The sequence below is a fragment of the Perca fluviatilis genome, chromosome 8 (assembly GCF_010015445.1).
Source record: "Perca fluviatilis chromosome 8, GENO_Pfluv_1.0, whole genome shotgun sequence".
Classification (NCBI taxonomy): domain Eukaryota; kingdom Metazoa; phylum Chordata; class Actinopteri; order Perciformes; family Percidae; genus Perca; species Perca fluviatilis.
Window position 1 is genome coordinate 1,828,408 of NC_053119.1, and position 17,012 is coordinate 1,845,419.

The following is a 17,012-nucleotide window of genomic DNA, read 5'->3' on the forward strand; positions in this document are numbered from 1 at the left end:
TGATTACTAGTTACTGTCATTTGAGAGTAATTAGTTATATTACAATATTATTGTCTCTGAATTGTAATGCTTTACACTACTTTTGCATTACTTTTGAGTTTCACCACTGGATCAATAAAGTCTCATCTTTATCCACTTTAAAACATCACAGATTATTCATAATATTTTATATAATTAATATGAATATGCAAAGTAACTAAAGCTATAAAAAATAGATAAGTAAAACGTACAATAGGCAAGTAGGAGAAAATGAAAATACTCAATTAAAAGTACCTTACAGTTGTATTGAAGTACGGCATTGTTGTAAAATGTTTGTTTAAAGCACTTGAATAAGAAATTCATGTTGTTTAGTTTAAAACAAACAGTCTAAAGGAAATTGTCAATTATAGTGTGATTAAAACTCACTATTTACATTATTTACAGTACTTGATTTACAGCTGATATTTGAAAAGGTACACAACCTTATTTGTTTAACAGTAATTTAGTTTTACTGCTCGGACAGCAGTGTGTCCGAGCCGCTGACAGATTTAAACATGTCGGGAATTAATGTTTAGGCTTGTAAATCATTGCAGTTTATCAGCCGTGGAGAGTAACTCTGCCTGTAGTGGAATGGCTTGACGACCAAAAACGCTTGTCTTTTACTGTGACCCTTTACTGTTCAATATGTTTCTGTCATGAACGGTAATAATTATTACAGTTGCAGTTTTACAAACAAGAAAGTGAGCAACTTAGCTTGACGGAAATGTTGCATCCATAGACAGTATTTGTTGCATCAAGAACATGCATAACAGTTGATTCTCAGTAAGCTTTTTTTCCTGTGAACAAATGCTTCGCGGTGTTGGGAAATTCTTAAAAAAAGGTTGCGTTAAAATGCGTTGTAACTCGCGTTACTGAGATTGTAACGGGTAATAATATTACCGAAATTTTATTAGTAATGCGTTATATTACTGCGTTACAGCAAAAAGGAATACATTACTGTAATTGCGTTACTTTTGTAACGCGTTACTCCCAACACTGGTTAAGACCCATACTGGACCTGCGTGTATCTTTCCAAAAGTCAGAGTAATCACGCTAAATATTCCTGATTTGAATATTTACCTAAATAATTGTGCTAAGGATTATTTCCATAATGGTGCAGCCCTAGTTTGAAGCTTTGCTAAATGTTAATTCCAGCTTGTTACATGCTGCATTATTGTGACCTTGACACTGAAACAGGAAGCTGTTCCTATTTAAATATACACACAGTTTTATTGCTGAGCTTCCAGTTTCTTTCAGAGCCAGAGTAGTGTCAGACAATCAGCTTCCTGTTTACACCGACACACACATGCCCAGGGTTGGAAAATGGTCATGTGTTATGGGTTTTCAGATGTGTTAATATGGACAGAGATCATATCTGATACGGAGCGTAAATGCTTGCCGGGAGGGAGATCTTTCTGTTTCAAAACGCTGTTTAACCCTTGTGTGTTGTTAGGGTCTGTGGGACCCGTTTACAATGTTTGCTAAAAGAAAAAATATTTATTATTTCTTCTAACTCAAACTCACTGGCCTTGGCTCATTTTCTGTGAAGAACATAAAAAATATTATTATTATTATTATTTTTCATGACTGCACATGGTACCCCCCCCCGCCCCCCCTCCCCTTACACATTACTACATATGAGGTGTTCGGGTCTACTGGATCCAAGTGTAATTATTACAGTGTAATAATTGTAGGTGCTATGAAAGTTAAATGTGTCCTCCACCTAACTGGGCCTGCTGTTTGTGTGTGTGTGTGTGTGTGTGTGTGTGTGTGGTGTGTGTGTATGTGTGTGTGTCTGTGTGTGTCTCTGTGTGTGTGGTGTGTGTGTGGTGTGTCTGTGTGTCTGTGTGTGTGTGTGTGTGGTGTGTGTGTGTGTGTGGTGTGTCTGTGTGTCTGTGTGTGTGTGCGTGCGTGTGTGCGTGCGTGTGTGTGTGTGTGTGTGTGGTATGTCTGTGTGTGTGTGTGTGTGTGTGTGGTGTGTGTATGTGTGTGTGGTGTGTGGGTGTCTGTGTGTGTGTGTGTGTGCGTGCGTGTGTGTGTATGGTGTGTCTGTGTGTGTGTGTGTGGTGTGTGTATGTATGTGTGTGTGTATGTGGGTGTGTCTGTGGGGGTGTGTGTGTGTGTGTGTGTGTGTGTGTGCATGCATGCGTGTGTGCGTGTGTGTGTAGGTGTGTGTTGCACAAAGTTCCAAAACTCTCCCCAAACATGTATAAGGCTGATGGACAACAGAAGCATACATACGTTGGCTCTCCACCAACATCATTATACAGCGAGGAGCACTGAAACTATAACTTTAAAATATATATTGACAATTTAACCTCACCAATATATCTCATATACAGAATACAAATGACTATAACATCGTACAGACTAAATTCGTGTGAAGAATCACCACACGAAAACCAACCTATAAATCTAACTCTACCCACTCCCCCCTCTCTTTGTCTGACTACTTGGTTCAGCCTAATGAGGTCATTCTCAGTGTTCCTTAAAGTGCCCATATTATGAAAAAATCACTTTTTCTGTGATTTGGGGTGTTATTTTGTGTCTCTGGTGCTTCCACACACATACACACTTTGAAAAAAATCCATCCATGCTGTTCTGAGTGAGATACGGTTTCTGAATGTGTCCTGCCTTCAGTCTCCTGGTGAGCTGTTCAAAATCGGCTCGGACTGTGACGTCACAGTCCGAAATGAGCTGGCTAACCACAACCGTTAGCTCGTTAACATGCTAACCCTTAGCATTAGCATGCTAACGCTAGCATGCTAAGTCGTTCTCAATAGCAAAGCACTGCTACAACACACACAAGTTCACCATAATCTACAAAAGAACTACTTACATGTGTGCCCTCATTTAGAAGTCTCCCAGCTGATCCTGCCTTGTAACTGACCAAAGTTGGAGAAACAGGCTTTCTTTTACTGTCTCTAGAGTTAGCTAGCTGACATGCTCTACATCTGAGCTACTGAGCATGTGCGAGTGCAATCAAAGATAGTACAGAAGAAGAAGATGAAAAGAGGTCTCACTCTGTAGCTAAAACAGAAACCAGGTGAAAAGAGGATCTGCAGCAGTGAGAGAGAGCTGTGCAGTACAACAACAATATGGTGTTTTTTGAAAATTAAACCATGTAAACCTATTCTGGTACAACCTTAAAATACAGTTATGAACCTGAAAATGAGCATAATATGGGCGCTTTAACGAAAACCCTCCCTCACAGAGGCGTTATTATGGATCCCACGTAACTGCCCTACTAAGCAGCTTAATTGGTTGGGTATTACGGTTGCACCATATTGACAAAATGTGATATTGTAATATCAATATTAATTTTGATATTTTCAAATGTGTAAAATTATAAACGTTATGGGAAAACACATCAAAATAGATTCACAAAAAATGTATCAAGTTTTGTTACAACACAAGTTTATTTCAACTGACATACATGTATGTCAAATTCGACTGATAAAAAATGAATAAATAAATAAAGACTATGTCTACAGAACAGGACATGTTTTACTGGTTGGACAGTCTAAAATATATAATATCAATTTCTTAACTTACACTGTCACTCTGTTGATATATGCACACACGTCACGTGGTACGCTCCATAGGGTTTGTCACGTAGTGGACACGTGGTACGCTCGTGTGTTTGTGTGTGTGTGTGTAGTGTGAGTGTGCACACGTGCGTGTCTGCGTGTGTGGGTATGTCTGTATGTGTGTGTGTGTTTAGAGTGTGTGCACACGTGCGTGTCTGTGTTTGTGTGTGTTTGTGTGTCTGTGTGTCTGTGTGTGTGTGTCTGTCTCTCTGTGTGTGTGTGTGTGTGTGCGTCAGAATAACCAGTTTGGTTTGTCTCAGGTGAGTCATGTTAGGGGCGGAGCTTCATCGTTACAGTGTTGTCAGGTTGAGTTTCATTCCACACTGATTGATGAAGGTGTTGTCCCCATTATGGTGCCAAACAACGCCTCTCAGCTGTGATATTGTTGTGAGTTATTACTTCAATGTACAACATTTACAGATGACTGTGACTGCAACTCTTCAACTTCTGCTGAGACACTTTTGAGGCTTTATTCTCATTTTCTAGCTGCACAGAAACACTTGCCGGATCTCCACGGACAGAACAATAATCAAGTATGACCTGCTTTTCAAATACAAAGTGAAAGGTTTTGATTGTGGTGAATTCGAAAAAAACAGGAAGAAAAACAACAGTGTTGAGCTGTATGAAATGAACCACATCAATCAAACAGGGATCTTTTTCCTCAGACCTCTGAGTTTTATTCATCACCATAAACAAGTTGCACAAAGTTCCAAAACTCTCCCCAAACATGTATCAGGCTGATGGACAACAGAAGCATACATACTTACGCTCTCCACCAACACCATTATACAGCGAAGAGCACTGAAACAATAACTTTAAATTATCCATCCATCCATCTTCTTCCGCTTATCCGGTGTCGGGTCGCGGGGGGAGCAGCTCCAGCAGGGGACCCCAAACTTCCCTTTCCCGAGCAACATTAACCAGCTCCGACTGGGGGATCCCGAGGCGTTCCCAGGCCAGGCTGGAGATATAATCCCTCCACCTAGTCCTGGGTCTTCCCCGAGGCCTCCTCCCAGCTGGACGTGCCTGGAACACCTCCCTAGGGAGGCGCCCAGGGGGCATCCTCACCAGATGCCCGAACCACTTCAACTGGCTCCTTTCGCGCCGAAGAGCGCAGCGCTCTACGAGCTCCTCACGGATGACTGAGCTTCTCACCCTATCTCTAAGGGAGACGCCAGCCACCCTCCTGAGGAAACCCATTTCGGCCGCTTGTACCCTGGATCTCGTTCTTTCGGTCATGACCCAGCCTTCATGACCATAGGTGAGGGTAGGAACGAAAACTGACCGGTAGATCGAGAGCTTTCCCTTCTGGCTCAGCTCCATTTTCGTCACAACGGTGCGATAGATTGAATGTAATACCGCACCCGCTGCGCCGATTCTCCGACCAATCTCCCGCTCCATTGTCCCCTCACTCGCAAACAAAACCCCAATGTACTTAAACTCCTTCACTTGGGGTAAGGACTCATTCCCTACCGGAGAAGGCATTCCATCTGTTTCCTGCTGAGAACTTTAAATTATATATTGACAATTTAACCTCACCAATATATCTCATATACAGAACACAAATGACTATAACATCATACATAGTAAATAAACTGAAGAATCACCACACGAAAGCCAACCTATAAATCTAACTCTACCCACTCCCCCCTCTCTTTGTCTGACTACTTGGTTCAGCCTAATGAGGTCATTCTCAGTGTTCCTTAACGAAAACCCTCTCTCACAGAGGCGTTATTATGGATCCCACGTAACTGCCCTACAAAGCAGCTTAATTGGTTGGGTATTAGGGTTTAATTAATTTCGATATTTTAAACGTGTAAAATTACAAAAGTTATGGTAAAACACATCAAAATAGATTCATAACAAATTAATCAAGTTGTCTTACAACACAAGGTTTATATATTTTACTGGTTGGACAGTCTAAATTATATAAATAAGGACCATGTCTACAGAACAAGATAACTTTTCTTTCACTTGTTGTCTCTATCTATTTCTTAACTTACACTGTCACTCTGTTGAAATATGCACACACGTCACATGGTTCGCTCCATAGGGTTTGTCACGTAGTGGCCCCGTGCGCTGACGTGCACTAACGTGCAAGTGGCACGGTAACTGGCCAATGAAACATGATCATTACAACGTTTCAAGCTCTAAATCAAACACAATTAAGCCACACAGCCAACGGACGGGACACAGCGCCAACTAAATATTGCATACTTATCGCAACACTTTTGATATAATATTGCGCAACGTGATATTGTGACAACGATATTGAGTCGATATATCATGCACCCCTATTGGGTATAGGCATTGACCTTGAGTGGTTAAGTTTAGGACAGCCGATCAAACCGAACAAATCGGGTTACGTTCAGGGTTCAAAATTAACTTTTTCGTCCAGCAGCCAAATGGCTAGTGAATGTTCAAATTCTACCAGCCACTCAACATATCACCATTGTTTTTTTGGCTGGTGAGTGAAGCAAATGTACCAGCCACTTGCATATTTTACCAGCATTTGGCTGGTAGATGGTGCTAATTTTGAACCCTGGTTACGTTACCTAGCATTAGCATGGACGCCTGGCCAATAGTAGTGTGTGAATGCTATTGAAGGGCGGGTCTTGCTTAGAAGTTGCGTGGGTTCCATAATAACGCCTCACAGAGAGATAGATCTGTCGGGGTTACCAAAATAAAAGCACAACAAAAATGAACTTCCTTTCCTTTCCTTTCCCCGGTTGGCCGATAGCGTTTTGAGGCTGTGAGGGCTGGTCTGATCGGCCACTGCCTGGCCGTGCCCCGCCGCTGCCCGTGCCCGGCCTGCTGGTCCAACTGTGCAGCTTCTGCTCAACCCGTACGGCGTGCTGCAGCAGCCTCTTATTCCCCCACACCCTCCCTTTTCTGAATCCTATCCTTGTTGTGATACTGAAACGTTCATGTTTTTATTGTGTTGCAAGACATATTATGGTAATCTTATTGTTTTGTTGTGGTATGCACTTTAGCACGGAGTAGATCTGCTGGGGGTGTGTTGACATGTATTGAGTTACAGAGTCACATGAGAAATTTGTCTCCTCTCAGAATATTTTCCCAACTCTTGACTGTAAATGTTAACTTAATTCCCAGCCTGGGTTTTAGTCTGGGTTCGTCTGTAAGATTTTAATTTGCACTGCTTTAAAATGTTTTAATTAGGATTTTGAATGTGTGTAATGTGATCTAAATGTTGCTGATACATTATGATTCTTTACAGTTGTACATTCTTATCTAGTCAATCCTCTAGTAGAGTTAACTGTGTTTTTGTGTGAACATGTTCTGTATATCAGATAAAGATGTGCTTTTGTATGCAAGGCACTGTGTGTCTTCTCTGAGATGCCGTAGGGCAGGTAACAGTTGGCAGACTGCCTCTTTTGGGCTCACATGTTGAAGCTTGACGGAAATGAAAGAGTAGATGTTGCTGCTGGACGTGCTGTGCTGTGTATCATTATGTTCATTGATTTATTAAGTATACACGGTTAGGCGCTCGGTTACACTGGGAGTACTGGAACACTTCAACCAGCTGCTGAATCCACAAACTGAACAAGAGTTTTACAAGAACAAAGAGTCAAAGTACACGTAACTTTCAGGGAACAGGGAGTGGCTGAGCTTTCTGCCTGCTGTGTTTCCTGCTTCACTCAGAGACTAAATGGCTTCCAAATTTGAGAAAGAGCTCTGCTGTCCTGTCTGCCATGAAATCTTTAAAGATCCTGTCATCCTGTCGTGTACCCACAGCTTCTGTAGAGACTGTCTGCAGAGCTACTGGAGACAGAAACGAGAACGTGAGTGTCCAGTTTGTAATATGATATCTTCAAAGTCAGAACCACCTTTAAACCGGAGGTTAAAGAGCCTGTGTGAGAGTTTCTTATTGGAGAAAGGACAGAGACCTTTAGTGGCTCGCTGCAGTCTGCACTCTGAGAAACTCAAACTCTTCTGTCTGGACCATCAGCAGCCAGTGTGTGTCGTCTGCAGAGATTCAGAAACACACTCCAACCACAGATTCAGACCCATCGATGAAGCTGCAAAACAATGCAAGAAGGAACTTCAGGAAACTCTGGAGCTTTTAAAAGAGAAGTTGAAGGTTTGTGGACACGTCGAAGAGGAGTCTGTAGAACACCTGAAGGTCCAGGCCCGACGCACAGAGACACAGATTAAGGATCAGTTTAAGAAGCTTCACCAGTTTCTAGAAGAGGAAGAGGAGGCCAGGGTGGCTGCACTGAGGGACGAAGAGGAGCAGAAGAGTCAGTGGCTGAAGGAGAAGATGAAGGCTCTGAGCAGAGAGATAGCAGCTCTTTCAGACACAGTCAGAGCCACAGAGGAGCAGCTGAGAGCTGAAGACGTCTCATTCCTGATCAACTACGAGACTGCAGTGGAAAGAGTCCAGCAGAGCCCCCTGCTGGATGATCCACAGCTGGTCTCAGGAGCTCTGATAGACGAGGCCAAACACCTGGGCAACCTGAGCTTCAACATCTGGAACAAGATGAAGGACATGGTCTCCTACACTCCTCTGATTCTGGACCCAAACACTGCTGGTCCAAGACTCATCCTGTCTGAAGATCTTACCAGTGTGAAACTTGGAGAGGATCAGAAGCTTCCTGATAATCCAGGAAGGATTGGATACTGCACTGTCCTGGGCTCTGAGGGCTTTAAGTCAGGGACTCACAGCTGGGATTTCGAGGTTGGAGACAATGCATACTGGGCAGTGGGAGTGTCAGCAGAAGGTGCCCAGAGAAAGGAAAACCTCCGGTCTGGATTATGGACAATACGGTTCTGTAAAGGTAAATACTCAGCAGTCTGCCCATCAGATCCCAGCAAGGATCTCCCAGAGCAGAAGCAGCTCCAGAGGATCAGAGTGACTCTGGACTGGAACAGAGGAAAGCTGTCGTTCTCTGATCCTGATACTGACACACTCATACACACCTTCACACACACTTTCACTGAGAAGATGTTTCCATACATAAGAACTGAGGATGAACTGAAGGTCTTACCAACAAAGGTCTTTGTGACTGTAGAAAAACATGATGAGGATGAACTGAACGTTTTACCAGCGAAGCCTTCTGTGTCTGTACAACCTTTGCGTGTATGGCAACTTGATGATGATGATGATGATGATGATGATGATGATTATGATGATATGTTTAATACTTATAATTACATAGATAGTTCTGATTGTGAAGAAGATACTGATTACATGGATGTATATGGTGTTTAGGATGATATACTGAAACTTTTATTTTTATTTTCACACTTTGAAGAACATGTCACTATGTTTGGCTGTTTGGTGTTTCTTCAACTTATTCTGCATTTCATTTAGTCTGTATTTAGCTCACTTAAGACCAAAGATTTGCAACGAGACGAGTTGAAACTTGCAGGTCCTTGCAAGTCTCCGTTCTGCAGAACTCTGAAAGCTGCCAGTTTACACGAACGAGAAGAGATGGTGTATCATCTCTGCTTTGTTCTAACACCGCTTCCTCTTTTCAGTCTCTCTCTAGCTCGCTCCACCACATACCATGCTTACGGCGCTCATTGAGCCTATGTCTTAAACTCTGCCATTTCCACCAGCTGACAGTTTATAACATAAAAATAAAATGGATTCTAGATAATTTTATTTCTATAGTTTGTAGCTGACTCGAACCAGCTGACTTCTCTATTGGCTGTTGAAACAGGAGACATCTTTTACGTTCTAAAACCAGCCTCTCGAGACTCCACCAGCTGAGTCGCAGCGACACCATCAGCTGGTTTGAGTCGAGCTGAGACGGGCCGGTTCAGACCGCTGAAATTTTTCCTGCAACGCTCTAAAGCGGTTTCGTCTCATCGTGAATCTTTGGTCTGAACTGGGCTTTAGGTTATGGTCATTGGTATTTTCTATATGAAAATATTGGTGAGGGTGAATTGTAAATACATGTTTAAACTTCGATCTGTCAGTCCAGAGTATGTTCAGCTGATATTCCAACAGCGCTAACCTGAGACTACCTTCTGTTTCTGTTTCTAAAGTAGGCCAGGGCTGTGAAATTAATCCTATTTTGTTTGTGATTTAGATTTCGGTTCCTAATGATCACAAAAACAATGTAATTGAGAAAAACAATTATTGTGCACATAACTTATTTTGTCTTGTGTTCTGAATGGACAAAAAAAGTTGAACCGAAAAGTACTACCTACATGAACGGTATGGCTATAGAGTATGACAAAACATATAAATACCTAGGTATCTGGTTGGATTCATCTTTGTCATTTATTACACACATCAAGAACCTTCAAACTAAAGTTAAAGCTAGACTAGCTTTTCTTTTCCGCAATAAAGCTTCCTTTACTCATGCTACCAAATGCATCCTTGTTAAGATGACAGTATTGCCAATTTTGGACTATGGCAATACTATTTACAGAATAGCACCAAATACAGCCCTAAAAAAAACTTGATACACTATCATTCAGCCATCCGTTTCGCCACTAATGCACATTTTTATACTCATCACTGTGACCTGTATAAACTGGTGGGCTGGCCCTCCCTTCATACACGGCGGCTCCATCATTGGTTTTGCTTCATATACAAGACAATTCTGGGCAAGACACCTCTCTATCTGTCATATTTTTTTCATGTTGCTCATAACACCCATTATACAAGATCAAGTAATTTTATTAAGTTTAGTACCCCCCCTACTTCTACTACCTTTGGACGCAATGCTTTCCGCTTTGCAGCAATACATGATTGGAATACATTACAAAATACTCTGAAACTTACGTCTCTAGTCCCAATTTCCACCTTTAAGCTTAACCTACAAAACAACATAGTTGATTCCTGTTCCTGCTGATAAACATGAATCATATTTATACATATATACTTAAGCATTTTATTTAATTTTTTTTTCTTTGCTGTCTATTTTTTTTTTTTTTAATTGCTTGTTCTGTGTGTTATGTGTATGACATGTATATGTATAGTTGTGGAGTATGTTACCATTTATTTCTGTAGCCTCTTGGCCAGGTCATGTTTGTAAATGAGAAGTTGTTCTCAAACAGTTTACCTGGATAAATAAAGGTTTAACAATAACAATAACTACAGGAAATTTAAAAGTGTTTACTTTGTTGATTTGTTTCACTGTGTTTTTTTTTTAACTTTAATAAATGCGACATCTTTCCAAAAGTCAACGAGTAATCGTGTTAAATATTCCTGATTTCAATATTAACCAAGATAATTGTGCTAAGGATTTTTATTGTGACCTTGACACTGAAACAGGAAGCTGTTCCTATTTAAACTCATTTTTATTGCTGAGCTTCCAGTTTCTTTCAGAGCAGAGTAGTGTAAGACAATCAGCTTCCTGTTTACACTGACACACGCAGGGTTTGAAAAAGGTCATGTGTGTAAATGGACTGTTTTTATATAGCACTTTTCTAGTCTCAACGACTACTCAAAGCGCTTCTACATAGTATAGGAACCAATCGCCATTCACACACATTCACACACTGTGGCCGAGGCTGCCGTACAAGGTGCCACCTGCTCATCAGTTAAACATTCACACACATTTACACTCCGATGGGGGCAACTTGGGGTTCAGTGTCTTGCCCAAGGAAGCATGCGCCCAGCTCGGCTCATATCGTAGCCTACTGTTCTGTCTTATTTACTGTAATATTTCACCGGTAATAAGACCGAAATAATATTATTAAAATAAAGAAATGCATACCATGATAACAGCTAAATACATGTTGAAAGATGTAGCGTTATAGTTTTAAAAATATCAATAAACAACAAAGCAATCCAGCTTCCCTGGCCGAAATAGACCGAAATAATAACATTAAAAGAAATACATATAAACCGTGATAAGATCTGGTGAATAAATGTTGATTAAAACAGCGGGTATTGGGCTAAAAATACCAATAATATCAAAGCTGTATCCAGCTTCTCTGCTGCAGCCCGACTGGCAGAAAGTTTCGTGCTGTGATTACGTAAGATGCTTCTCATTGAAATACATTAGTATAAAAAACGTGACCCCAACACGTAAATCTTCAAAATAACGTGAGGGTATCACGTTCTAATAGATTTAATTTCGTAATGCCATCACGAACTGACTTGAGACTGGGTTGCCCCAAACATGTATCAGGCTGATGGACAACAGAAGCATACATACTTACGCTGTCTACCAACACCATTATACAGTGAAGAGCACTGAAACAATAACTTTAAATTATATATTGACAATTTAACCTCACCAATATATCTCATATACAGAATACAAATGCCTATACCATCATACAGACTAAATAAACTGAAGAATCACCACACAAAAGCCAACCTTTAAATCTAACTCTACCCACTCCCCCCTCTCTTTTTCTGACTACTTGGTTCAGCCTAACGAGGTCATTTTTATGCTGCGTTCCAGACACAATTTTTAGCCTGTAAGTTATGACTTCAAGTCACGACTTGGTAGGTTGGTCTGATGATCTTCGCATCAGCAAGCCAAGCTCTGCTCGCACAAGTGACTGCTCACACACACACACCGTCAAAGCTGGCTAGCTAAACATTGTGCCGTTGACAAGGTTCAGGTTAGGCTACCGAACGTTAGCATTAGCTAGCGGCTACTTAACGTTGACGTTAGCTAGTGCTAGCTGATACTAGCGATTTCTAGTCGGCGACATATTTTGGGCTTCATTTAATAAACATAACCTGTAGTAGCACACAATCAAATGTGTATTGTTTTGATTACAATGTGCGGAATTACTTTATGTTGCCTATTTATGTCTATTTATTTCTATTTCTCACCGTGTGTGTGTGACCTCAAAACTGTAACCGGGAGTACAACAATCTGGTACGAGTTCACGGGTATTAAGTTACGGGTCTGACTGCCGTTCCAGGGCACTTTCACAGGAAGAAGGTTGTGAAAACACAAGTTACGGGTTGCCTGGAACCCAGCATTAGACCAAAATAAAAGCACAACAAAAATGAACTTCCTGTATTCATCTGATTCATCAAACATAGAGATATGTGTCTTTTTTCAATTAGCAAGGAGGATACTTTCCAGCCCCCCCTCCCACACACACACACGAACTTCACTTCAAAAATATAATCAATGATCTAATGTTTTACCAAAGGGTAGCCCCTCCCACCACCATCACTGATTTAAAGCTGCTGTCAATCACAAGCTTATTGTCTTAATAAGTAACTACATAAACACGAGTGATTAATTCTGATGATGTTACGTAAGTTGTGTAAATGCAGCTGTAAACCTGGTTTCTGCTCCAAGTATTTAAAGGGGTGATAGAATGATTATATAGAGTATTTCACACTGTTCCTTATGGTCTCCTAATGGGGTATGTAACATTGGTTGGGCTGAAAATGGCCTGGTTGATATTTTATTGGCCCTTATGCATCCCTGTGTTTTGGCCCTATTTGTAACAAGAGCTTTTCTTCCAAATATGGTATGCTCGTGAATATTTAGATGAGCTGCGCGCTGATTGGTTGAGCGAATTGCCATACGCACACATTAGAGATGTGCGCTGATTGTTTGAGCGAATCCCCAATACACACACATTAGAGAAGCGACAGAATCTCATATTCCACACACTGCAATGTTTCCTTACCAAATTCACTTCTGAGACTTTTTTATGTGAGAAATCAACTATATAAAGCTCAAATATGGGCTGTTTTACGAAAATTGATGGCTAATTGCAAATATGGTAAGACATATGGTAAGTGTCGGACTTCAGCGGCGGTGCAGCATGCCTCGCCTCCCGGCCTGCCTTCCTTCACAGACCCCGGCCTGCTGTGAGCTCCGTTAGGCTGGCAGCCCTGACAGAGCTCCAGGGCCTGCAGGTCCCCTCTTCCTGCTAGCTAAATGGCCCGTTGTGTGAGAGTGAGAGCGCGGTCAGCGAGCTTGTTACACCAGCAATCTCTTACCACATGTTACACACAATGTCACGCCACTTAGCTATACAACATATACCTAAATGTCTTATAAAGCTAACAACGGTGTCCGATTTCAAGTTAATTAGTATTTGTGAAGTTTAGCTAGGTGTTTCGTTAGCTGCGACTGTCACTTCAATCCTATCTATGTGTAGCTACAAATCACGGATAGTTAGCTTTATTTTTGGTCGTAATTCGAGTATATTTACAGTTTGAATTTCGTCACGCCACTTACACAACATCTAACTAAATGTTTAATAAAGCTAACAGTGTCCGATTTCAAGTTAATGAATATTTGTGAGCTGTAAGGGTTTCGTTAGCTGCGACTGTCCCTTCAATCCTAGCTGTATGTAGCTACAAATCACGGATAGTTAGCTTCATTTTCGGCGTAATTCCGAGTATATTTACAGTTTGAATTTCGTCAAGCCAGTTATACAACAGCTAACTAAATGTCTTATAAAGCTAACAACGGTGTCCGATTTCAAGTTAATGAATTTTTGTGAATTCCAGAGGAATTCTAAGAGGAGGCTAGCTAGCTCCATCCAGCCGCAGGCTCTATCAATAAGACACGTGGACAAGAGGCGTTTATTTCCCCAATCGTTTGTTTAAATAACTCAACACATTATAATTACACACATTAAAAGATTACCTGAAACCTGTGGTAAGAGATTGCTGGCGTAACAAGCTTGCTGACCGCGCTCTCACTCACACACACCGGCATTTAGCCAGCAGGAAGAGGGGAGTTTCAGGTCCTGGAGCTCTGTCAGAGCAGGGGCATTTAGTTGTCCATTAGCCCAAGAGACGGTGACTTTGCGCGGGTATGGAGTGCTGTGGGCTGCCAGTCGTGACGGAGCTCCAAGTACCTCAAAGCAGGCCGGGGTCTGTGAAGGAAGGCAGGCCAGGCGGCGAGGCAGCAACACAGGCAGCACCGGCGCTGAACTCCGACAAACAGTCGGACAAAATTTGCAATTAGCCATCCATTTTCGTAAAGCGGCCCATATTTGAGCTTTATATAGTTGATTTCTCGCATGAAAAAGTTTCAGAAGTGAATTTTGTAATGGAATAGCAGAGATCTGCGTAACCTAGCTAGATTCAGAAGACTACCTGATCTCAGGTCAGTTGTGTAGCCTATGTAAATGTTCTACCTGATCTCAGGTCAGTTGTGTAGCCTATGTAAATGTTCTACCTGATCTCAGGTCAGTTGTGTAGCCTATGTAAATGTTGGGGCGTGACCGTTCTCTTAATACACCCATGGGCTGACAAAGGTTCCGGTTTTTGGGAGGTTGACGTCAACTTCCAGCTTTGTTGAGATTCGCCCGTTTTCAGAGGCAGTTTCAAAATATGAGATTTTCATAGTAAAGGGGTGTCAATGGGACTTTGAGCTTCTATGTATGTCCTATTTACCCACCGAACTGTCGTAATTCAACTATGACAGGGTAAAATCAGTTTTGCATTCTATCACCCCTTTAAAGAATGGCTGTTGCTGGGCAAAATAACACATATTTTATAAAAGTAATTGTGTGCACATCCCACCTTCTGGCAGGTGCAGGACAAATGAAAGTACTTAAAACGAAAAGAATGTAATGTCCTCAACACTGCTTTAAACTCCCATATTTAATATAAAATGCAACGTTTCGACCCTACTGGGTCTTCTTCAGGCAAATGGTGAACACATTTGATGAAGGGATATATGTAGGGCTCACATTCAGCTGACACACCATCTGGCTTCAATTAGTCTGATTAGGTGTGAGCGGCCCAAAAAAGCCCCACCCATGACATTTTCATAGAGGGTTTCACCATATACATCTCAAAAGAGGGGGGGCTTTTTTTTTAAATACAATATATCCAAAGAGATACATAATGTTACTATGCACAAAACTGGAGAAAAAAAAAAATAATAAAATACATAATTCACACACTCAAAGCATTGACACTTAAGGGTGGGGAGGCAGTCAGACTGGTTTGAACCAGTTTGACTTCCTCTTAGTAAACTGACTCCCTCCTTGTAAACGAGTGAACAATACCCGAGGGGAGGAAGAGGAGGAAATCTCTCTTTCAGGGTGTTGTCCTCTGCCATTGGATGGATTGAGTGCCAGCCTGGGACCAGCCTGTGCACCAACAAGGAAGCACCGTTTAAACCACGCCCGCCTCCCGCCTTAAGCCTCGGACACGCAGACCCGATAATCGTCCGTCGGTGACTTGAGTCTGTTCCGTGTGTTCTGTGCCGTCGTCAGTCTGAGGGGCCGTCGGCCTTCATTTGACATTTATAATCGGCAGGGCGGGAACTGCTGGCAGTCAGACTCAAATGACCCATCTGATTGGTGGAGAGCTAACCAGGAAATGAGGAGCAGGATGAGCGTGACTAGAGTCTCTCAAAATCTGACGAAAATCTTTTAAACTGACCTTTGTTGATCTGAAATGAAGACAGATTCAGCAACTGCACGGCCTATTTCTCTCTTCAGATGTTTTCAAAAACATGTTTCGGTGAACTATTTTAATACAATATGAGGTCGTATTCTGAACGAGCCGCCATGACAGTGTGTCTCTGAATTTCCGGAGAAGTCAGACCCACGTGACACGTTCGTCCAATCAGCTGCCGGTTTTCATTTTTGGGCGACAATACAGATTAGCGCCGCCTGCTGTTATGGAGACGTATTACGCTGATTGTGGCTTCTCAAACCAGGAAGATCTTTATATATAAACGTTCTCTTATTATTCCAGTTTTAATAAACCACCTTAACTGAGAGAAGTTGTTTGTCTTCTGTCCTAACTGACCAATTGGATTGTGACAATTGTACAGAGTTTTCCATGTACAAAACTAAAGAACATCTATTAAAGTAAAGAGGACTTTCTACAAGCTAAACCCATCAAAGAGCGTAAAGAGTAGTCCTCTCAGACATCTGACTGGACTCAGCCAAGCTTTGTGGCAGCAGATTACAAACTTTAAAGTATTATAAATTAACTTGTATTGCACTCACCTTCTGGCTCTTCATCTGCCTGGTCCATCTCCAGTTTGGTCAGTAAACTAACAAACCATTCAAACGACTTCTGGTCTCGGTTGATCCAGATGAAGTCGACCTGCAGGGTCCAAAAACAGACTCATGTTCCAACCGTTTACATCAAACACATTTCCTCACTCATTTCATTCAAACTACAACCAGTGGTGTAGTCTAATGTATTGTAGTGGGTAAACTGTACTGTATATAAATATATTGGCCTATATATATATATGGGCCAGAATCTGCCTCTGGGGAAGGTGGGCATATCATAGTGGGGGGGGGGGGGTCTGGGTGTCCTCCCCCAGTGTCAAGATGCCATGATGGCAGTTTGTCCCTGTTTGTGATCCCTCATGTTTCTCCCTCCTGCTCTGTGTCTGTGAGTTGTGGGCGTGGCTTAGTTTGCAGGCTGTACCAGGTGAAGTTCATTCCCTAATCATCCCCAGCAGTACTTAAGGCCGGCTCTGTGATCACTCATTGCCAGATTGCTACTAG

At 41.9% G+C, this 17,012-nt stretch overlaps 1 protein-coding gene across 1 annotated transcript in view; it reads right to left on the reverse strand.

Moving 5' to 3' along the window:
- nox5 (NADPH oxidase, EF-hand calcium binding domain 5) overlaps window positions 1-17,012 on the reverse strand; it is a 70,409-nt gene that overhangs the window by 38,858 nt on the left and 14,539 nt on the right. Inside the window, exon 14 of the mRNA XM_039809167.1 lies at window positions 16,500-16,599. Within this exon, the coding sequence (XP_039665101.1) occupies window positions 16,500-16,599 (100 nt within the window). The remainder of the gene's footprint in view (window positions 1-16,499; window positions 16,600-17,012) is intronic.